General features: G+C 37.8%; 1 protein-coding gene across 30 annotated transcripts; it reads right to left on the reverse strand.

Moving 5' to 3' along the window:
- Positions 1-1771: 1771 nt before the first annotated feature.
- ppil4 (peptidylprolyl isomerase (cyclophilin)-like 4) lies at positions 1772-23575 on the reverse strand. Of its 30 annotated transcripts, none has more exons than XR_012395524.1 (15): positions 23479-23575; positions 22470-22537; positions 21852-21916; positions 21217-21334; positions 17568-17710; positions 15989-16085; positions 15071-15187; positions 14842-14966; positions 12082-12148; positions 9721-9832; positions 7135-7231; positions 6232-6349; positions 2736-3079; positions 2573-2630; positions 1772-2220 (listed from the first exon to the last, which is right to left on the reverse strand). XR_012395524.1 is itself a non-coding variant. In NM_001128330.1 (13 exons), exons 1-13 carry the CDS (start codon positions 23546-23548, stop codon positions 2912-2914), a joined length of 1365 nt encoding a protein of 454 aa, NP_001121802.1. In that variant the 5' UTR covers positions 23549-23575; the 3' UTR covers positions 1772-2911. The 30 variants fall into 30 exon arrangements, 2 of the variants coding, with proteins under 2 accessions (NP_001121802.1, XP_073788624.1); XR_012395527.1 differs by having other exon boundaries at positions 1772-2233; XR_012395517.1 differs by having other exon boundaries at positions 1772-2243.
- Between the last annotated feature and the right edge of the window lie 388 nt (positions 23576-23963).

Raw genomic sequence — 23963 nt, forward strand, 5'->3', positions numbered from 1 at the left:
ATTCTCACGGAGCAAAATGTCCCTGACTTAGCCACAGTGCATTACCTGTGCCAAAGCTCTTGCTGATGAATGCATGAGGCTGTCCAAATGAATAAGATATTTGCAGACGACTCATCCCCAATACCGCAAGGTGCTATTATTTGTGCATAAACATATCTAGATATAGTAATAAACATAAGGTTTGTTTGAAAACAAACTTTTTTTGTCATACCTACTGAAACTTATATAAGGGGTATGTGGAGGGGGGCCTTACTGTATTTTCCGGGGGAAAGGGGGTCACAGGCACAAAAAAAAAAGGTTGGGAACTATTGGTGTAGGCTACATACAGATACAATTATCTGTATTACAAGAAAGATGTTAAACAAGCCTTAGGGCAATGTTCACCAAACTAGCTCCTTTAGGGCCTGTGTCCAGCAGATTTTAGCTCCAATCCCAATCTAACACGGCTAATCAAGCTCTTACTTGGTATACTTGAAACACCCAGGCAGGTGTGTTGAGGCAAGTTGGAGCAAAACCCTGCAGGGACGTCGGCTCTCCAGGACCGAGATTGGTGACCCCTGCCTTAGAGGGTCAAACTGCCGCTTGGCAAGATCGCTTGGTAGGCTTTGAGCAAGTATGTGTGTACAAGCAGCTCATGTAGTTCAGTTAAAACTGCTGAAATAGATCTGTTGAAATGTCAAGACATTAGTCCACTCACAACCACTGGATTACAAGACATCCCAGGCTGACCACAACTGCTTTCTGTCAACCGTTTTATTTTGGCTTGAGAAACCAAATAGTCTGATCTGAGGTCTGATTTAGGAGATTTCCAGAGAACGCTTCCCTAAAGGTGAACGCACACTCAAGAAGAGATTTGGCATGGACAGAGGGGACGTGTCCCCACATATATATTTGTGTGTGTGTGTATATATATATATATATATATATATATATATATATATATATATATATATATATATACATACATACATACATACACACACACACATATATGTATATACATACATACACACACACACACACACACACACACATATATATATATATATATATATATATATACATACATACACACACACACACATACATATATATATATATATACATACATACACACACACACACACACACACACACACAATTGGTCAGAATTATTAGCCCCCCCTTTGATTTTTTTTTTCTTTCTTTTTTTAAATATTTCCCAAATGATGTTTAACAGAGCAAGGAAATTTTCACAGTATGTCTGATAATATTTTTTCTTCTGGAGAAAGTCTTATTTGTTTTATTTCGGCTAGAATAAAAGCAGTTTTAAATTTTTTATAAACCATTTTAATGACAAAATGATTAGCCCCTTTAAGCTATATTTCTATTCAATAGTCTACAGAACAAACCATCGTTATACAATAACCAGCCTAATCACCTAGTTAACCTAATTAACCTAGTTAAGCCTTTAACGTCACTTTCAGCTGAAGTGTCTTGAAAAACATCTAGTAAATACTATTTACTGTCATCATGGCAAAGACAAAATAAATCAGTTATTAGAGATGAGTTATTAAAACTATTATGATTAGAAATGTGCTGAAAAAATCTGCTCTACGTTAATAAGAAATTGGGGGAAAAAAATATACAGGGGGGCTAATAATTCTGAATTCAACTGTATATATAGGTTGTTAAGATGAGATCAAGTTTAGACAAAAGAAATAAATACTGAATAATGTCCCCCGCATGTGGGCTGGTGACATGTTAGATGTTAAATAAGCAAACTATTAGCAATGTTACAAATCATTCTTTATTGAAAACAGTTAAGGGAAGGATTTCTCCAATCAACAGCATGTTTTGACTACCATCCTGCTCCATTTGGACTTCTGCTAACCCAGTGGTGTTTTAGAAATGAGACTAAGTGTTCGACACACTTACAAAATGCATTTTTATATTGCAATTTAGAAAATAATAAAAAATAAACAGCAACAGGTCTTACTCAGAATGATAGTACTCTGAATGTTCTCTCTCACACGCGCGCGCGCGCACACACACACATGGCTGCCATCTGCACTCTAAATCCCTATATTTGTGTCGCCCAACATGTTGACATGTATATCACAGACATGCTGCTTAAGTTCGCAAACTGGTAAACTTAAATGGATAGTCCAACAATGAACATTTACTCTGTTTACTTTCCAATGGTTCCAAACCCTGCTAAAAAATCCAGCTTAAACCAGCCTAGGCTGGTTGGCTGGTTTTAGCTGGTTGACCAGCCTGGTTTTAGAGGGGTTTTGGCCGTTTCCAGGCTGGTCTTAAATGGTCAGGCTGGAAAATGACCAGCCAAATCCAGCTAAAACCAGCTTGACCAGCCTGGTTTAAGCTGGATATAGCTGCTTTTGGCTGGACTCCCAGCTTGGCTAGACTGGTCAAGCTGGTTTTAGCTGGTCATCTTCCAGCCTAACCAGCTAAGACCAGGCTGGAAATGGCTGGAAACCAGCCTGGAAATGGCCAAAACCCCTCTAAAACCAGCCTGGTCGACCAGCTAAAACCAGCCAACCAGCCTAGGCTGCTTTAAGCTGGATTTTTCAGCCGGGAACCTTTGAGTTTCTTTCTTCTGTTGACCACAAAAGAAGATATTTTGAAGAATGCTGGAAACCCGTAACCACTGACATTCATAGTAGAAAACACAAATACTACTGAAGTCAATGATTACAGGTTTCCAGCATTCTTCAAAATATCTTCTTTTTTGAAACTCAGACAGTTTTAGTATATGGTGAGTAAATGCTGCCAGAATGTTGATGTTTGGGTGAACTGACCTGTTAACTGTTTACAAACTGTAATAGTTTGTTCACGTCAGATAATAATGATGATGATGATGATGATGATGATGATGTTAGTTTGTCCTCAGTTAGAGTTTCTCTGCTCATCTTCAGTGTCTGGATCTCTTGGGGCTGCGGCTGCGCTCTCGTCTGTGGCGTTTGTGATCTCCGTCTCGGTCTCTGCCTCGCTCTCTCTGTTTGTCCTTCTGTCTCTCTCGGTCTCTGGAGCGTGAGCGCTGTCTGCTTCTGTCTTTCTCTCTACGACTCTCATCACGATCCTGAACAACAGGAGGTAGAAAGAATAAAAAAAGAGACACAAAAGAGAAGACAGAACTAAAGTTTTTAGCTTCTTAACAAATTTACCATATTGAAAATACAGAGATTTTAAAAAATTAAAAAAATATCACCAGTCCAATGCACTTGAAAACAATACATAGCTAAATTAAAACAGGAAAATACACACCAGCGCTCGTAGATGGGTAAATTCGTGTAGATTTTCTAATATTTGGCAATTTCCAAGCATCCTTTCAAGGAAGTTCATGTTCAGTTATCATGGAATCTTTGACTGATTTCAGTCTGGTTTTAGGAGACAGAACATTGCATGACAATTGCCCTTGACATTAGTGGGGTCATAGATTTCTAGCGCATGCAGTACAGCACTAGTTCCCGCTTTTAAAAACACGATTAAAGCACTTAATAATATAAAATAAACACCTCATAATACAAATAACAATCTCGGCCCGCGCTGCAGCAGTCTATTTACATGAGTTTACTGCAGTCGGGCTTTGAGGAGGTATGAGTGTAGAGATATTTAGAGACGTGTGTGACCCAATTGAACTGTTTTATCCCGATTATTGTTTTTTTATAATCATGGAGGCCAAAATCAAAACTGAGTTTAATGAATTGCACTGCCTTGGCTTATAGTATTACGGTGAACTCGTAGTGAACTTGACTTGGTGCATGTGTAGGTTAAGAGTTGACGGAGCATTACTTTATTTTGAAGTGGATTAGATTGTTGGTAGGGACATTTCAGTAATTGGTGGGGACTTGTCGCCTCGGTCTATGCCAATTCTATACCCTTGGTGCAGAATCTTCTCTCAGTCTCTCCGACTGGCAAATGACCTTTTATTATCTGTTGATTCCGGGAACTCGTGCTGATGGATTTGAGTGCAGCCTTCAGTCTAACATAACACAGTCTGTATGTCTAGTCTTGAACACTCAGAGGATATTAAAGGTCCAAATCTTATTTATTTTATTTAAACAGCGGAACCTTTTCTGCTTATACAAATGGATGGAGCCCATCTGACTTTTGAGGATCAGTCTAACAACCAATATATATATATATATATATATATATATATATATATATATATATATATATATATATATATATATATATATATATATATATATATATATATATATATATATATATACATACATACATACATATACATACATATATATACATATACATACATATATATATATAAATATATATACACACACACACACACACACACACACACACACACATACATACATATATATATATATATATATATATATATATATGTATGTATGCATGTATGTATGTCTGCATATATATATATATATATATATATATATATATATATATATATATATATATACAGTGGGGATCGAAAGTTTAGGCACCCCAGGTAAAAATTTGTAGTAATGTGCGTAAAGAAGCCAAGGAAAGATGGAAAAATCTTCAAAAGGCATCAAATTACAGATTAGACATTCCTTTAATATGTCAAAAAAGTTAGATTTTATTTCCATCATTTACACTTTCAAAATAACAGAAAACAAAAAAATGGCGTCTGCAAAAGTTTGGGCACCCTGCAGAGTTTATAGCATGCACTGCCCCCTTGGGAAATCTGAGACCTGACAGTGTCATGGATTGTTCTCAATCATCGTCAGCAAAGACCAAGTGATGTCAATCTTAAAGGTTTTAAATGCCCAAACTCATCCAACTCATCTGACCTTGCCCCAACAATCAGCATCATGGGTTCTTCTAAGCAGTTGTCTAGATAACTGAAACTGAAAATAGTTGATGCTCACAAAAAAGGGAAAAGGCTATAAGAAGATAGCAAAGCGTATTCAGATGCCAATATCATCTGTACGGAATGTAATTAAGAAATGGCAGTCATCAGGAACAGTTGAAGTTAAAGCAAGATCTGGAAGACCAAGAAAAATATCAGACAGAACAGCTCGCAGGATTGTGAGAAAAACAAGTCAAAACCCCCGTTTGACTGCACAATCCCTCCAGAAAGATCTGGCAGACACTGGAACTGTGGTACACTATTCCACTATAAACAGATACTTGTACAAATATGGTCTTCATGGAGTCATCAAAAGAAAACCTCTTTTACGTCCTCACCACAAAAAAACAGCGTTTGAACTTTGCAAATGAACATATAGACAAGCCTGATACATTTTGGAAACAAGTTCTGTGGACCGATGAGGTTAAAATAGAACTTTTTGGCCGGAATGAGCAAAGGTACGTTTGGAGAAGAAAGGGCACAGAATTTAATGAAAAAAACCTCTGTCCAACTGTTAAGCATGGAGGTGGTTCAGTCATGCTTTGGGCTTTTATTGCAGCCAGTGGCACAGGGAACATTTCACGAGTAGAAAGAGAAATGAATTCAATAAAATTTCAGCAAATTTTGGATGGTAACTTGATGCCACCTGTAAAAAAGCTAAAGTTAAAGAGAGGATGGCTCCTACAAATGGATAATGATCCTAAACACACCTCAAAATCCACAATGGATTACATCAAGAGATGTAAACTGAAGGTTTTGCCATGGCCTTCACAATCTCCTGACCTCAACATTATTGAAAATTTATGGATAGACCTTTAAAGAGCAGTGCATGACAGACAGCCCAGAAATCTCAAAGAACTGGAAGACTTTTGTAAGAAAGAATGGGCAAAGATACCTCAAACAAGAATTGAAAGACTCTTGACTGGCTACAAAAAGCGTTTACAAGCTGTGATACTTGCCAAAGGGGGCAGTGCATGCTATAAACTCTGCAGGGTTCCCAAACTTTTGCAGACGGCATTTTTTTGTTTTCTGTTATTTTGAAAGAGTAAATGATGGAAATAAAATCTAACTTTTTTGACATATTAAAAGAATGTCTAATCTGTAATTTGATGCCTTCTGGAGATTTTTCCATCTTTCCTTGGCTTCTTTATGCACATTAATACAAATTTTTACCTGGGGTGCCCAAACTTTCGATCCCCACTGTATATATATACAGACACACACACACATATATATATATATATATATATATATATATATATATATATATATATATATATATATATATATATATATATACATACATACATACATACATACATATACACACATACATACATATACATATACATATACATATGTACCTTAGATCTTTTGTCCTTGGTCCTCTCGCTGTCCGAATGGCGTTTCCGCTCTCGTTTCTCTCTATCGTCTTTTCTTCCGTCATCCTCATCCTCATCTAGGAGAAGCTCATACCGTGAGCTTTAGAAAACCGTTAAGAAGCATTTCTGGCCTTTACATTCCTAATATATTCCTCCTGGTTTCTTTCATTCATTTTCTTTTCGGCTTAGTCCCTTTATTAATCTGGGGTCGCCACAGCAAAATGAACTGCCAAATATTCCAGCATATGTTTGGCACAGCGAATGCCCTTCCAGCTGCAACCCAGTACTGGGAAACACACATACACACTCATACACTACGGCCAATTTAGTTCATCAGTTCCCTCATAGTGCATATGTTTGGACTGTGGGGGAAACTGGAGCACGCCAACAAAGGGAGAACATGCAAACTCCATATAGAAATGTCCACTGACCCAGCCAGGAAACCAGCGACCTTTTTGCTGTGAGACGACAGTGCTAACCACTAAGCCACCATGTCGCCCCCTCTTCTGGTTTCACTCTAAATTAATCAGAGTGCATGATACAGTCTTTGTTATGCAATTCCTAAATTTCAGCAACTGATAAAACTAAAAATAAATAAATAAAAATAAAGCGAAAGCTTTTAACAGGACATCAGTTTCAGCTAAAATCTTCTTTACTGTTCTTCTAAAGAAAAAAATCACCTAGATGACCTGTGGGTGAGCAGAATAAGAGAAGGTTTTCGTTTTTGGGTGAACTGTCCCTTTAAGTAAATGATTCATGATTCAAACAAACCAGCACTTCAGTAAATCTGCTGAGAATTCAACAAATGCAAATTGGTAAAAAAAAGCAAAAATCTGTAAAAATCAATGCAGCCAGTAAAATGTGAACGTGTTTTCAGAAGGATACTCTTGCTTGCTTTTCACTTTGTCTTTTAAAGCCAGTTTGGCTTTGTTGTCCAGGTCTTTCTCGTAGGCCTTAAAATCATCTTTGGTGTACTTCCCACCTGAAGATGAGAAGAGAAACTGGTAATAAAACCACTGTTCATCCAATATATACATTGGGAACACAAAACATTCCATTCTTAATCAAAGCACGAAGAAAACAATCGGTTACAAATATTATTACTTTACAGGAAGTGAAGAAAATCAAATATTAGGCTTTTAAAAAGCAGCATTGTGCATTTTCTGTAAAAAAGCAAATACTAACTGAAAAATGCTTGAAGATTTAGCTTTCCTAAACTCCTGGCTTTTTTGAACAGGTGCATGATTGCACAACAAACCACAATTCATCTGCATTTCTTGGGTTAAGGTTTGGACATTGGGCTGGCCACTCCATAATGTTAGTCTAGCTCAGTGGTGTCCAAACTCGGTCCTGTAGGGCCAATGTTCTGCATATTTTAGTTCCAACCCCAATCAAACACACCTGACCAACTAATCCAGCTCTTTCTAGGTATACTAGACTTCCAGGCAGGTGTGTTGGAGGAAGTTTGAGCTAAACTATGCAGGAAACGGGCCCTCCAGGACTGAGTTTGGACACCCTTGGTCTAGCTGATCAGAAACCAAGACGCTGCATGCTTACTGGCGTGTTTGGGGTCACTTTTCTTGTTGAAATACTCATATAAAAGAACATTTCCTCTTCAGCATAGGGCAGCATGATCTGTTTAAGTATTCTGGTGTCCTCGAATTGATCCTCAAAATGTGATAAATAGGCCAGACACCTTACTAGTAGAAGCATCAACATATCATGATGCTTATCTTGACAGTGTGCTGTAGATTAAATTCAGAGTTTGGGGGTCATCTAACAAACTGTCTGTGATACAGTGCATCCGGAAAGTATTGATAGAGATTCACTTTTTTCCACATTTGTTTGTTACAGCCTCACTCCAAAATTGATTAAATTCATTGACTTCCTCAACATTCTACACACAATCATCAGTATTCACAGCCTTTGCTTAATACTTTGTTGATGCACCTTTGGCAGCGATTACAGCCTCAAGTCTTTCTGAATATGAGGCTACAAGCTTCGCACACCTGTCTTTGGGAATTTCTGCCCGTTCCTCTTTGCAGCACCTCTCAAGCTCTATCAGGTTGGATGGGAAGCAACGGTGTCCAGCCATTTTCAGATCTCCAGAGATGTTCAATAGGATTTAGGTCTGGGCTCTGGCTGGGCCACTCAAGGACATTCACCGAGTTGTTGTGAAGCCACTCCATTGATGTTTTAGCGGTGTGCTTTGAGTCACTGTCCTGCTGGAAGATAAACCGTCGCCTCAGTCTGAGGTCAAGAGCACTCTGAAGCAGGTTTTCATTCAGGATGTCTCTGTACATCGCTGCATTCATCTTTCCCTCTATCCTGACTAGTCTTCCAGTTCCTGTTGCTGAAAAACATCCCTACAGCATGATGCTGCCAAATACCATGCCTCACCGTAGGGGTGGTATTAGCCTGGTGTTGAGTGGTGCCTGGTTTTCTCCAAACGCAACACCTGGCGTTTACTCCAAAGAGTTCAATTTTAATCTCATCAGACCAGAGAGTTTAGTTTCTTATGGTCTGAGAGTCCTTCAGATGCCTTTTGGCAGATTCCAGGTGGGGAGTGTCTTCCGTCTGGCCCCTCTACCATACAGGCCTAATTGGTGGATTGCTGCACAGATGGTTGTCCTTCTGTAAGGTTCTCCTCTCTCCACAGAAGAACGCTGGATCTCAGACAAAGTGACCATTGGGTTATTGATCACCTCTCTGACTAAGGCCCTTCTCCCTGATCACTCAGCTTAGATGGCCGGCCAGCTCTAGGAAGAGTCCTGGTGGTTAAACAACTTCCACTTTCGGATGATGGAGGCCGCTGTGCTCATTGTAACCTTCAGAGCAGCAGAAATGTTTCTGTAACCTTCCCCATCCTTGTGCCTCGAGACAATCCTGTCTCGGAGGTCTACAGACAATTCCTTTGTCTTCATGCTTGGTTTGTGCTTTGACATGCACTGTCAACCCTGGGATCTTATATAGACAGGTGTACGCCTTTTTAAATCATGTCCAATCAACTGAATTGACCACAGCTGAACTCCAATGAAGCTGCTGAAACATCTCAAGAATGATCAGTGGAAACAGCATGTACCTGAGCTTAATTTAGAGCTTCACGCAAAAGGCTGTGAACACTGATGTACATGTGATTTCTCAGCTTTTTAATTGTGAATAAATTTACCACATTTTCAAAAACTCTTTCACATTTTGTTAAACACAAAGCAAATTATTCTAAATAATGTTGGAAAAAAGCAGCCATTGACACCCATAGTAGGAATAAAATATACAATGCAAGATAACGGCTGTGTTTTTTTCCAGAATAAATCTTCTTTTGTGTTCAACAGAAGAAAGAAACTCACACAGGTCTAGATAAAGTGAAGCGCGAGTAAATAATGACAACGTTTTTGGGGAGAATCGTCACCAGCAAATAAACAGCAGTGCAATTAATGGGATAGTGTGTCTAATAAACAGGGACGGTCTCACCTTTGCCTTTCCACTTGATCTTAGAGACAGACTGGCTGAAGTCCACATGAATGCGGCGGTCATCTATCAGGACATTGTCCATTTTGAAGTACGCCTTTTCACAGTCCTCCTCCTTAGCAAATACATACAAAAGCATTCATTATTCCACAATGACTCACTAAGTATCCGGTTCCAGAAGCTGATATGCTCTGAGGTCAAATAAAGATGTGTTCAGCTAATAATGTTATACAAAAATGGTAAATAATATGCAAGATAAAACTATAAACCTATAGCTGGCAGAAGTCTACCAGGGCTCCAGACTGCGATTCTGTGAATTTTCTGCACTACATTTATGGAGATTGCGCTGGTAACACTACCAAATCTGATAAGACAAGCATTAACATTCTATTGTTTATGATGAAGAACAGCCACCGTCAGCATTTTTGATGATTTTCACCTGAAATTTGACATATATAAATGTATATGGCTATAAATAATATATAACCATATTATTTATCAAAGAACCAAGCCTCTGCTTTTAGGGTGCTTTCACACTTGGTTCATTTGCCTGAACCGTACCCAAGTTCGATTGTCTCCCCCTGCCACCTCCTCGGTTGGTTTGTGTTCACACTGTCTTTTTTTCTTCTGAACCCCGGTATGCTTGCGGAGAGACAAGCAGACATCACTGTGTATTATTGTGTTTGCCCTGGCTCAGTCCCGCGAGTGTCACCAAGGTACAAAACGTGACACACACACACAAACACGTACGAACATTGTGAAAACGATAGTTTATTGTACAGTTGGCGGTTCACGTCTGTGATTTGGTACGATTGCATTCACATCAGAAGTGAACTGTACCAGAGTACGCATGAATCGTACCCCAGACCACCTCTTTCAGGTGGACTCGGGTACAGTTCACGGGTGCGCACCTGAGTTCAGAAGACACGTTTACACTAGATAAACGTACCGTACTATGATGTCAAACGAACCCGGGTGCGGACCAAAAGCGCTAGTGTGAAAGCACCCTAAAACAAAGCATTTTACTCTATAATGATGTGTTTATGATATGTTTTATCACCACCTGAATGCAGATGGCAGGGAAAGAGTTAAAGATGTGAGCTCACTACAAAATGGGTTTGATCAGGCTCTGTTGTACTTTAACCAAAGACTTTCTTAATGCTAACAGTTGTAGTTTAGTTCTTCTAGGCTTATAATGAGACAGATTGAAGCTAAACATGCTTTTTGATGATGTGTGTCATTGAGAAGATGTCTCCTGCTTACAACTGCACAAAACACAGAAATATCGATAATTACTGTTAAATAAAATGTGTATATGTGAATATACTTCACTAAAATATATATCCAGTATATAACTAAATAACTTGTTATTCATTCATTTTCTTGTCGGCTTGGTCCCTTTATTAATCTGTGGGTCGCCACAGCGGAAGAACCGCCAACTTATCCAGCAAGTTTTTACACAGCGGATGCCCTTCCAGCCGCAACCCATCTCTGGGAAACATCCACACACACATTCACACACACACACTCATACACTAAGGACAATTTAGCCTACCCAATTCACCTGTACCGCATGTCTTTGGACTGTGGGGGAAACCGGAGCACCCGGATGAAACCCACGCGAAGGCAGGGAGAACATGCAAACTCCACACAGAAACGCCACATGAGCCGAGGTTTGAACCAGCGACCTTCTTGCTGTGAGGCGACAGCACTACCTACTGCGCCACTGCCTCGCCCTAACTTGTTATAATTCCTTTATATTATACAATGTTGTGTAAAAGTGTTTCCCCCTTTCTGATTTCTGATTTTTCTGCATGTCTATCAAACTTTAATGTTTCAGGTCATGAAACTAATTTAAACATTCGTCAAAATAAGTAAACACATCATGCGGTTTTTATTAAACAAAGATTTTTATTATTAAAGGAAAGCTAAAATCATAGCCCTGTGTGGAAAAAGTGTAAAGTCCACTTCTGATTCGCTTACGAAAAACAAAATGAAGACTTAGGAGTGGCCTAGTCAAAGTCCTGACCTGAATCTAACTGAGTTGCTGTGGAATGACCTTAAAAAGACAGTCCATGCTCAAAAACTATTCAATGTGGCTGAATTTTAACAATTTTGCAAAGATGAACTGCATGATGTGCTCACTTGTGACTGATATTTACATTTTTACAAAACAAAACTACCAGATTAATCAGTAAAAGCAGTAACAGAAACGGTAGTCAAAGAGTGTATAAAGCGAGAGAAAATAGATAGGTAACCTTTAAAACAGAAAAGTTTAACATGTCCTGTTAGAGTGAGTTTGTTAGCATTTACGTGTTCAGTGCTTGCAGACATGAACTAACTTTCACTGGAGACTTTACAAACCTTTTCAAACTCTATGAAGGCGTAGCACAGAGATTCTCCAGTTTTCCAGTCTCTGATGATCTCACAGCTGCAAGTAAACATCGACATATTAGATTAAAGCCAGGAGATTAATAATTAACACCTCAAAGACTAGACAATCTGTTTTGGTGCCTGCATTTAATGAAAATTACAATTGCAATTACTAGTAAAGCCAAATATATGTGTTATAGAAAAATATTAAATACAAATTTTAAAAAGGGGAAAAATCAAGAGAAGCAAAATAATTAAAAAATTTTGTAGGTTGTAATTTTTTTGTTTTGCAATATTTTGCTTGAATTTAATTGTATCATCTTTCAATTTCGAAATATGTTTGGTGACAAAAAAATTATTTTAATAAATATATCCGTTTAATAAATCTGTGTTGTTTAAATGCACCAAAATACATGGCCTATATTCACTGAGAAGTGGATAAAAAAAAAGTTATGCAGAGCACTGTGTGTGTGTGTATGCAGGTTTTATTGTTGTATGACTTCTTCACGCAGCATGATCAATCCAGTTAGCAAAATCCCGAGTCAAAAATCAAAACCATTTTAATGCAATGTCATGCTGTGAGCTTGAAACACTGCAGATATTATAATCCAGTTCATCTGTCATATCTGAAATGGAAAGTCTCGTTGCATTATGGGATGCCTTCTCCCACAGTGTATAACACAGTCTCAGCGAGGTCATCTGGGCATTCCGTGCATTCAGAAAATACTGCGTGTGCTATACATACATGCATACTGCCTACTGCTAAAACGGTACGAGCAGAGCGTGTTTCAGGTTAAAGCCTCAGCCAGTGCTGCTTCGTTTCAGACTGATACTAGTGCTCACAGAAGAGAAGAGAGAAAAAAAAAATTAACTATCTATAAGAAGGTTTATGAGGTTATCAGAGAAGATGAATGTGACTCTGGAGCACAAAACTAGTCTCATGTTGCACGGGTGTATTTTTGCCAATAGCCGAAAATACAATGAATGGGTCAAAATGACGCATTATCTTTAATGCCAAAATCATTTGAATCAGCAAAGATTTCCTGATGTTTCTTAAAAATACTTTATAATTTTCATCAATGCATCAAAACCTAGTGGAAACCTCCCGCTCAAGTAATATGAAACTAACTGAAACTGCAATTCATTGACTGGCCACTGGGGGCCGGCTCCAAAACAGAGCAACTTCACAACAGAAAAAAATGTTTATAGCCTCATACAAATAAATAATTTTGATATTTATAGGTAATATTGCCCTTCATGACAAATGTGAGTGGGTGAATTTTTAATAACTCATTCATTTAACTTATATTAAGCCTTAAAATTCTGCATAATTAAGGGATGGCCCCTTGAGTGACATTTTCAGTAACCCTGGAGTAATGCACGGTCAGCACGATGACAAGATGGTGGAGGTAGGCCCTGCCCACTTGTAGCTTCATTTGCACCTTTCAAAAACCTACAGGTGATGTTGCGGACATTACGAGTATATTTTTTTACACTCCAGACTGAGACAAATTTTTATGATTTAGCATTTCCACAACTTTAATGGCAACTTTAAAGTTATTTTCTAATAGTTGTATTCAGCTCTCAAGTCATGTATACACATCAGTTCACAACAATTATGACTGGTTTGTTTTGCATTCGGCAACTTTTCGATTTTTGGTGGATTTTGAGTTGTTATTTTGCAGGAACATTTCTGGGACCTGGCAACCCTGCTCTCAGTGTGTTTCTATCCATCTCGAAATATAATAGAATCTATTAAACAAAATTAACTAAAGGGTGAACATATTCTTGGATCTGGCAAACCTGCCCTCAGTGTCTCTTTTTCTATACATCTCAAAATATAATAAAAGCTAATTAATTGAATAAATCAAAAGGGGCAAATATTCTTGAACCTGGCAACCCAGCCCTTAGAGTCTCTCACTCTCAATTTAAAAAATATAACAGAATAAATAAAAGGATGCATAATAATAATAATGCAAAATAAAACTCGTTATACATTAAAAATCTGTGAAAAAGGCGGAAATATGATTGTTTACCATCAATATTTAGGCATTAGACAATATTTATCATATGCAAAAAATAATATTTAATGCTCGATCACAGACTTGTGAAACAGTAAACACACCACCAGATAAGATTTAGATAAGTGCTTAGTTTAAAAGTTTAATAGCCAGTTAATAGATCGACTCCTGCAGATGTAAAGACATGTAATATTGGCTTCTTACCAGGATATAATTATATAATAATATAATAATCATATAATGCAGATATCTGCAATCATATAATAATCTACAATACAGATACTGGCTCTTTATTAATGCTTTACAAGTACATAATCTTCATAACATTATTCTACTTTCCTAAGCCTACCCACTACCTAAACTCACGTACTACCTTAAAGTCCCCTTGAAATCCAACTTTACGCTGTTTATTTTACCTTAAAGATAGCTCACAGTGCTATTCTTGAGGTGAATAATTAATTCACTGAAAAAAAATGTGTTTGTTTTGGTCATCTTCAATCAAAGCCTGAGCGTCTGCTTCTGTGTTTGGAGTGGTGCATCTTCTGTTGACGTCAACCTGAAGATTTCCATAGCAACTGCATATTAAAACCCTCTCTTACCGTTAATTTGCTATGAGGAAATGATGCGCAAAATAAAGCCCCGATTCGTTTTAGGTTGCAAGCCCTAATCGACAAAGTATGAGGGTCTCATTATCAGTGGAAGTAATGCAGCAGGAAATGTGCCATCTCACCATTTAATGAGGCCAAAGCGAGAGAAGATGATCTCCAGATCTTCATCTGTAGTCACAGGATTGAGTTTACACACAAACAGCACGTTTTCTGGAGGTTTGATGTCGGCATCTGGAAGATCTCCCACCTTTCAGTAGGAAACACACATAAGCCCTCACACGTTCATCAAGAGCAGCTTCCAGAGGTGTATTTATTTACTGGAGATGTTAATGTGCAAGCGAAGACACGTACCATCTCTAGTAAAATGGCTTGAGTCTTTGCTTCCTTGTCCTTTATCAGTTCGTCCAGCTCTTCAGGATCTTTGCCCTCGTCATCATTAATGGCCTCATCAGCTCCAATACGACCGCTCTGAAACATGGCCAAACACGGATCACTCACTGAACATCATCATCTACAGCTCTTTAAAGAGACAGTTCACCCAAAACTGTTTATTCTGTTATCTGTTCCTCATCCTCTGCTTCTTCCAAACATGTTTGAACAGGCTAATTTGAACAGCAGACGGTGCTCTAGGCTACTTTAAACAGCACACGGCGCTCTAGGCTAGTTTGAACAGCAGACGGCGCCCTAGGCTAGTTTAAACAGCACACGGCGCTCTAGGCTAGTTTGAACAGCAGACGGCGCTCTAGGCTAGTTTGAACAGCAGACGGCGCTCTAGGCTAGTTTGAACAGCAGACTGCGCTCTAGGCTAGTTTGAACAGCAGACGACGCTCTAGGCTAGTTTGAACAGCAGACGGCGCTCTAGGCTAGTTTGAACAGCAGACGGCGCTCTTGGCTAGTTTGAACAGCAGACGGCGCTCTAGGCTGGTGTTTAACAGCAGACGGCGCTCTAGGCTAGTTTGAACAGCAGACGGCGCTCTAGGCTAGTTTGAACAGCAGACGGCGCTCTAGGCTAGTTTGAACAGCAGACGCCGCCCTAGGCTAGTTTGAACAGCAAACGGCGCCCAAGGCTAGTTTGAACAGCAGACGGCGCTCTAGGCTAGTTTGAACAGCAGACGGCGCTCTAGGCTAGTTTGAACAGCAGACGGCGCTCTAGGCTAGTTTTAACAGCAGACGGCACTCTAGGATAGTTTTAACAACAGGTGGCGTTCTAGGCTGGTTTTTAACAGCAAACAGGGCTCTAGGCTAGGCACATTAAATGAAGTTACTTACATCCAGCTGCTGTTTGGTGGGCTCAGGTGAGCGGTCCGGAACCGGCAGGCCTGCTGGATCATCAAACGGGTCATCCAGAATCACTGTGTGATTAATCCTGTAACAACAACAGCACAAAACTATATGAGACTATATGCTGGGCAACTCCAAAATATGTGAAAATGGTTTGCTAGGTCTTCCCCACATTTCCTCCAGCACTGTCCCCTCTCCTTCTCTCGTGTTTGCAACCATGTTAACTTGAAGGTTATAAAGTATCTGGTAAGATTCCTCCAGCAAAAATCTCACCACATACCAGAGCTGAAAGAAGTTGCCTGTACAGAGCAGATATTCAACCAGTCTTCCTCTGAGATAACTAGGTTGGATTTTCTCTCCCATTTTAGTCTGATGTCATTTGTTGAGTGCTCCTTGGTGGATTTGATGGAGGAATAAATCTTTGTCCTTACAGACGTCAATAACTAAATCGATTAAGTTGGGGGGATGATTCTCCAGACATCTAATCTCACTGTTAAAGTAGGTCCTGGTTTGCAAGTACCTAAATAAAGCACATTTGTCCAGACCGTACATATGTAAGATTTTCTGAAAATGATCTAATTCCCCACAATTCCCATGGAATAATTTGAGTAATGGAATTTGCTTGTAAACGGGATTAAAACCTTTGCTCGTGACATGCAAACCTTATATTGTGATGATAAGCCCTTACACTGATTATTGGAAATAATCATTCATGCGCATGTATCATGCAATGCATCATCATTGATTCTGCATATTAGAAGTCATATACTAACAGAGACATATATATATATATATATATATACACAGTCGAAGTCAGTATTAGCCCCCTTTTGATTTTTTTTTTCTCTTTTAAATATTTCCCAATGATGTTTAACAGAGAAAGGAAATTTCCACAGCATGTCTGATAATATTTTTTCTGCTGGAGAAATTCTTATTTGTTTTATTTCGGCTAGAATAAAAGCAGTTTTAATTTTATTTTAAATATTAATAAAAAAAATTTATGAAAAGGAAATGCATTAAATAAAAAATATATTAATATTAATAAAAATGAAAATAAAATTAAAATAAATTTACAGAAAAAAAATTAAAAATAAATTAATTAATTAAATTAAAAATTTTAAACTTCCTCCAACCTATAATTTTTTTTAAGCACCATTTTAAGGACAAAATTATTAGCCCCTTTAAGCTAATTTTTTTCTGATAGTCTACAGAACAAACCATCGTTATACAACAACTTGCCTAATTACCCTAACCTGCCTAGTAAATCTAATTAACCTAGTGAAGCCTTTAAATGTCACTTTAAGCTGTATAGAAGTGTCTTGAAAAATATCTAGTAAAATATTATTTAATGTAATCATGTCAAAGATTAAATAAATCAGTTATTAGAGATGAGTTATTAAAATGATTATGTTTAGAAATGTGCTGAAAAAATCTGCTCTACGTTAAACAGAAATTGGGGAAAAAATAAACAAGCGCTCTAATAATTTAGAGGGGCTAATAACTTCAACTGTATATATATATATTAATTTAAAGTTAGTCAATCTCTCTCTAAACACTTTTTTCCTACCTGATGTCCTGGAAGGGGATGAAGTCGTTGTCTACAAAGGTCTCGTTGATTTTAGCGAGCACGTCCATACCCTCCGTGACCTCTCCGAACACTGTGTGAACGCCATCTAAATAATCCACATTCTCTCCTGTGGTGATCAGAAACTAGGAGCAAACAGAAAAGAAAAACTCTCAGATCTAATCCCTGACTGTGTATTAAAGGAACACTCCACTTCTTTTGGAATAGGCTCATCTTCTCTAGAGTTTAGCAGTTGAGTTTTACCATGCTCTTATCCGTTCAGCCATTCTTCAGGTCTGGTGGGGGCGGTTTTAGCTTAGCTTAGCATAAATCATTGAATTTCTGATTAGACAGTTAGCATCTTGCTAAAAATAGCTAACTCTATCAAGCCTCTTCAACTGCTCCAGAACGCAGCAGCACGAGTGGTCTTTAATGAACCTAAACGAGCACATGTCACTCCGCTGCTCATCCGTTTGCACTGGCTGCCAGTTGCTGCTCGCATCAAATTCAAAGCTCTGATGTTTGCTTACAAAGCGACTTCTGGCTTTGCTCCTTTTTATCTGCTCTCACTTCTGCAGATGTATGTGCCCCCCAGAAACTTGCGTTCTGTGAATGAACGTCGCCTCGTGGTTCCATCCCAAAGAGGGAAGAAATCACTTTCGCGAACGCTCAATCTGCCCAGTTGGTGGAATGAACTCCCTAACTGCATCAGAACAGCAGAGTCAATCGCTGTCTTCAAGAAACCACTAAAAACTCAACTATTTAGTCTCCACTTCACTTCCTAATCTGCAATTGGCTCTCTGGATATCACACCAACTGTACCCCAAAAAAAAAAAAAAAAAAACTAATACTAATACTTTCCTTCTTAGACTTTACATACCTGAAACTTGCCTATAGCACTTATTCATTGTTGCTCTTATAGTTGTGTAAATTGCTTCCTTGTCCTCATTTGTAAGTCGCTTTGGATAAAAGCATCTGCTAAATGACTAAATGTAAATGTAAATAAGAAAAGAGATTAAAAAGAGTCACGGTGTGTAAATCATAATCTTTGGTTGTCTGGCCTCGTACTCATGTAGGCTATCATCTGATTTTATCATCTGCAGATAATGAAATTAATAAGCAGAAGCCTGACAGATTACTAATAGCAGTAGTTTATTTTTGTTTCTAAGCGAAAACATGTTAAGCAGCACTCGATGGCTGTGCTTCAGCTTATTCCTTAAGATCTCAGGGTATTTGCAGGAATCCTAAAGAAAATGTCACTTCCTTTTTAAGACTTTTTAAAGACCTTCTCAGAATAATTTAAGGCCTCGTCGCCACTTCAAGTTCTAATCAGTATCAAACCTTTAACTTAATGAACAGTTGCTAATAAACAGCTGTAGTTAAATAAATAAAAGGAGCACAATCGTGCAACAGAACTCAGATAAGCTCGAAAGAAACAAAGCTTGAAAAAACAAATTACATGGTTTTACCGGCAGGCTGTTTAAACTTGTCTTTCTCCAACCAGGAGTACGCAAACTTGCATTTTCCTATTTTGCCGTCTGTTTCACTCTTTGGTTTCTGTACATGTGAAGAGCGTCACATCACCTTCCCACGTTGGTTGCAATTTACTGTATGTCACATCACCCAGATGGAGGAGCTTAGCAGGCCTGAACCAATCGCGTAGATCGAGCACGCTGTTGTTAATATTAAGAGGAAAATAAATCTACATTGTAAAAAAGTTAAGGTAACTCAAACCGTTTGAGGAAACTAATTGCAACAAACCATTTAAGTTCCAAAACTAATCCTAATGAGTACTGTGAACTTACTCCATTTGAGTAAACGAAGCAAAACCCAATAAATGAAGAGAACTCAAACCAACTGAGTACTGTAAAACCCAATAAGTTAGGGCAACTCAAACCGTTTGAGGAAACCGATTGCTACAAACCATTTGAGTTAAAAATCTAGTCTATATGAGTACTGTGAACTTACTCTATTTAAGTTGAAGTAATGAGGTATTTAATTAACTGAGTTCAAAACTCTTTTCAAATGAGTAGAATTAGCTTACACTAAATGTTAAGTTAACTACACACTTGAACACTTTGGACAGTGCTTGAATAAAATTTAAGGCCTCGTAAAACACTATTAAGGCTTTTTAACACCTTTTATGGGCCTTCATTTTCTTACAATTGATTTATTAACATTTATTACTTTTTAAGACCCCGTGGAAACCCTGGATATAAAGCAGTCGCTTTAGCAGAATGGACCACCAGGATAAATCATTTCTACCTTAAAAAAATAAAATAAAACAGAAAATATTTAATTCACTGATGGTTTGTACCCAATTTAGCATATCTCTTGCCATAGATTATTTGTTTTTCACTTTTAATAATAAATATTCAGGCATTTTGTTTACAAAAAAGCAAACTAGCTTCCACATTAAAACTGAAAAGTAATCTATTTTGTCATATTTCATAAATGAAATTCATTATCATTTTATGTGATATTATTACTGTGTCTGCGTGGTGTTTTGTTGATTATTAATATAAAATTAACAACTGTTTAAATAAAATTAATCTTTTAGATCTAATCTATAAATTAGTTATTCTATAAATAATTTAATCTATAAATTAGTGTTTTGTGGCAGCCCTACTGTAAAATGAGCCTATTTACAAAACAATTGGAAATTTCCTTTAACCTTTGATTGGCCCAGAAAAAAATGCATAATAATAATAATAATAATAATTAAATAAATTCATTCATTTATTAAAAAAGGTAAATCACCCTCTGGTTCATCCCCCAGACTTTTACAGAGATATCACATGAGGAAATGTGATTTTTATATAATAAACTTTTTCCCATTTACTCCATAAACTTGCAACTACACTATAATTTGGCTTATGAACCTACCAGCTTTCTGAACCAACTCAATGTAAAAGCTTTCTGGATAGTGGCTCATATTTTAGTAATTAAACTGCTGCCATCTGCAGGTCATTATGATTTTTTACAACAAGTAATGAAAGTTAAATAAAACAGCAAATAAAACCAACACAAAATAAAAAACAGCTAAAACAGCTGTACGTCTGAGTGTGTGGCCATGCTTGTTCCATATAGATCATTTGCTTTAGTATTTTATTTTGAGTTATGCCAGTTTTGTAGATTTTTTTTGCCAATGTCTAAAAAAAGTTTTCTGTTGCAGGTTGTGTGTGTGTGTGTGTGTGTGTGTGTGTGTATGGCCTAGATATAGAATGTTTGTTCCACTTTGCTTTGTGCTCTAGATCCAGGCCATTATAAAAATGTAAAACATTCAGATTTATACTGCGTTCACTAATTAGAGACATTCATTCAATTATTCATTTGTTTATTCTTTGACTTAGTCTCTAATTTATCAATGGTCGTCACAGCGGAATGAACCACCAACTACTCTGGCATGCGTTTTATGCAGCGGATGCTTTTTATTCTCTTGTCATATTCATTTTTAATGTGGACCTGAACAATGATGACTTTTAAGGCAACTAAATCAAGTCCAGTTTTTGTTGTGTGTTTTAGGATTTTAATAGTAGCTCATGTCCCTGAGATGAAGGGAACATTTCAAAAAACAAATAAGGAAATTTCCATTGAGATCAGCCTGAGCTTGTGGACTGATTAAAGGTTGACTGATTTGTGTGCAGTGTACCTGAGAGCCGTGCTGGTCACTGCCGTTGTTCACCATAGACACGGTCCCTTTCTTTCTGTGCTTGATCCTTGGCATTTTCTCAGACTCAAAGAAGCGTGCCTGATCGCCATACAGTTTACTAGAAACAAATAAACCAGTACCATCATACAATGCATCTTCAATTAGCGCACACGCACACACACACACACACACACACACAAATATTTAAAGTATATAAAATTAAAAATATTTAAATACATAAAGTGAAAGTTTCTCTTTTGCTTTACTTTTTTTTAGGACAACAGTATCTCCAGCATAAAAGATATCCAAAGATGCTGTTTTAAATTGTTTTTGAAATGAATGAAGACAGCAGAAGTCAATAATTAATTTGATTTATTTAGCCGGACATGTTTAGGCTACTGTTCCAAAATATTTAAATGTTTCTTAAAATAAGATTTATTGTGTTTTAAAGGGAAAAAAGTTTTTGTTTTTTACCCGGACATTCAAAAAGAATATATTTTAGAGAAGTAATCACAATACCGCAAAACCATATTTTTATCCTGGGTTATCATACTGTCAGAATCGTATACCGGCCCTTGCCTAGTCAGTTATTTTTCCCCCAATATTGTGCATCCTCAAGAAGCGCTCGTTCCTACCAGAACACAGACTCTCCTCCTCGGCCCGTGCCAGTGGGGTCGCCCGTCTGAATGATGAAATCTCTCTGAAGAACAGATGCAACAACATTCACTGACGACAGCAATGATCATTAACAAATCATACAGTAAATGAATCTAATTTCAGTGATACCTGCAATAAATTCCATAATCTAATTTCACCTTCGTCTTACGCGATTTTGAAAACATTCACAACTCAAACCTTCACCTCCCATAAGAAAAACACTTGCTTTATCCTTAATAGCAGGTTTTAAAGAAGTGGAACTAAAACATAAACCTAAAATAATTAAGATAAGAAAAAAAAACATCTCTTAAAAGGAACTGTTCACTCAAAAATTTTAATTTACACATTATTTACTCACCCTCATGTCATGGTTGAACACGGAAGAAGATATTTTGATGAAAGCTGAAATCCTGTAAACGTTGATTTCCACAGTAGATAAACAAATACTACAGGAGTCAATGGTTACAAGTTTCCAGCTTTCAGCAAAATAACTTTCATTTGCATTCAACAGAAGAAAAGTAAATGATGACAGAATTTTCTTTTTTTTTTTGGGTGAACTGTCTCTTTAGGTGCAGACAGAATGAAAGATGTCTTACCTGAACATTGTGAATCAGACAATAGTTGTAATATTTGATTTTGCACAGTTTCAGGAAGTTCAGCGAGGCTGCAAATTAGAGGAACATTCATTTAGTTAATAATTTAGAAAAACACTTTGAATCAAAACATCCCATAATAGCGGGACTAATAAGTACAATCCATTTTCATTCAGGTAAGTGGGTTTCATATTCGCACATTTGTTCAGTGATAACTTGTGACTCGGTCACTATATTGTTTACCATGGTAACTTTGACTATTCGGTCTAATCATATGCAAGTATGACTTCAAAACAGCTCTACTGTGAACAGTGTTATACTTTTATAGTCATTGGGGGCATTCCCTATTGAGAATTTGCAAATGATAATTTTCTAAAATTATATTTTATTAAGGAGAAAGTCCAAAATTGTGAATATAAAAGCACTTTATACTTTAACATCAAGTTTAAATCACACAAATTTAAGCCCTAAACTATTATCCCTACTGATAAAAACAGCTTTAACCAGCCTAGGCTGGCTGGCTGGTCTTAGCTGGTCGACCAGGCTGGTTTTAGAGGGGTTTTTGGCAACTTCCAGGCTGGTTTCCAGCCATTTCCAGCCTGGTGGGAGATGACCAGCTAAAACCAGCTTCACCAGCCTAGCCAGGCTGGGAGCCCAGCCAAAACCAGCTTAAACCAGGCTGGTCAAGCTGGTTTTAGCTGGTCATTTTTCAGCCTGACCAGCTAAGACCAGGGTGGAAATGGCCAAAACCCCTCCAAAACCAGACTGGCCGACCAGCTAAAACCAGCCAACCAGCCTAGGCTTATTTTTTATTATATAATAACCAAACTGCTTGGAATGGACACACAATTACCACCTGTTATAATAATTATTACTCATTTTTGATCAAGAACTCAAAGTTGCAGCGGTCTTATATTTCTCACATTGTTTCTGGCTATTGCATCAAATAATCTTAAATACAGTGCAACCATGTTTAAATCGTTGGTCCACCACTGATATTATCATTATTTACCTTTCGGTCTCTCCTCTGTGTATAAATCAATCACAATATCCCCTAACGTTGTTTCCAACAACACCGCCATGTCGCATCTACTTCATCAACACGCGCCGGACAGACACTGCGCGTGCGCGTTGAGAAGAGTCGCAGGGAATGACGTCGGAGATTCTGTACAGGAGTCACCAGCGTGTTTTTTCCTTAATAAACTTGACTCTGAGGTTTCTTCTTGCTCCTAAAGTTACTGCAGTTCATTACATGTTAAATATAAGCGGTACTTGACGAATAAACACTGTAGTAAATAAATAAATGAAGCAACCCTGCTAAAAAAAAATCCAGCTTAAACCAGCCTAGGCTGGTTGGCTGGTTTTAGCTGGTCGACAAGCCTGGTTTTAGAGGGGTTTTGGCCACTTCCAGGCTGGTTTTCAGCCATTTCCAGCCTGGTTTTAGCTGTTCAGGCTGGGAGATGACCAGCTAAAACCAGCTTGACCAGCCTAGCCAGG

The sequence above is a fragment of the Danio rerio genome, chromosome 20 (assembly GCF_049306965.1).
Source record: "Danio rerio strain Tuebingen ecotype United States chromosome 20, GRCz12tu, whole genome shotgun sequence".
In the NCBI taxonomy this organism is placed as follows: Eukaryota; Metazoa; Chordata; class Actinopteri; order Cypriniformes; family Danionidae; genus Danio; species Danio rerio.

Excerpts from the sequence above, each read along its gene's own strand:
- ppil4 (NM_001128330.1), bottom strand. The coding sequence starts at position 23,548 with ATGGCGGTGTTGTTGGAAACAACGTTAGGGGATATTGTGATTGATTTA. Across the intron at positions 15,188-15,988 it reads CCACCAAACAGCAGCTGGAT|AGCGGTCGTATTGGAGCTGA; the intron begins GTAAGTAACTTC and ends GCCATGTTTCAG. Across the intron at positions 9,833-12,081 it reads CCTTCATAGAGTTTGAAAAG|GAGGAGGACTGTGAAAAGGC; the intron begins GTTTGTAAAGTC and ends GTATTTGCTAAG.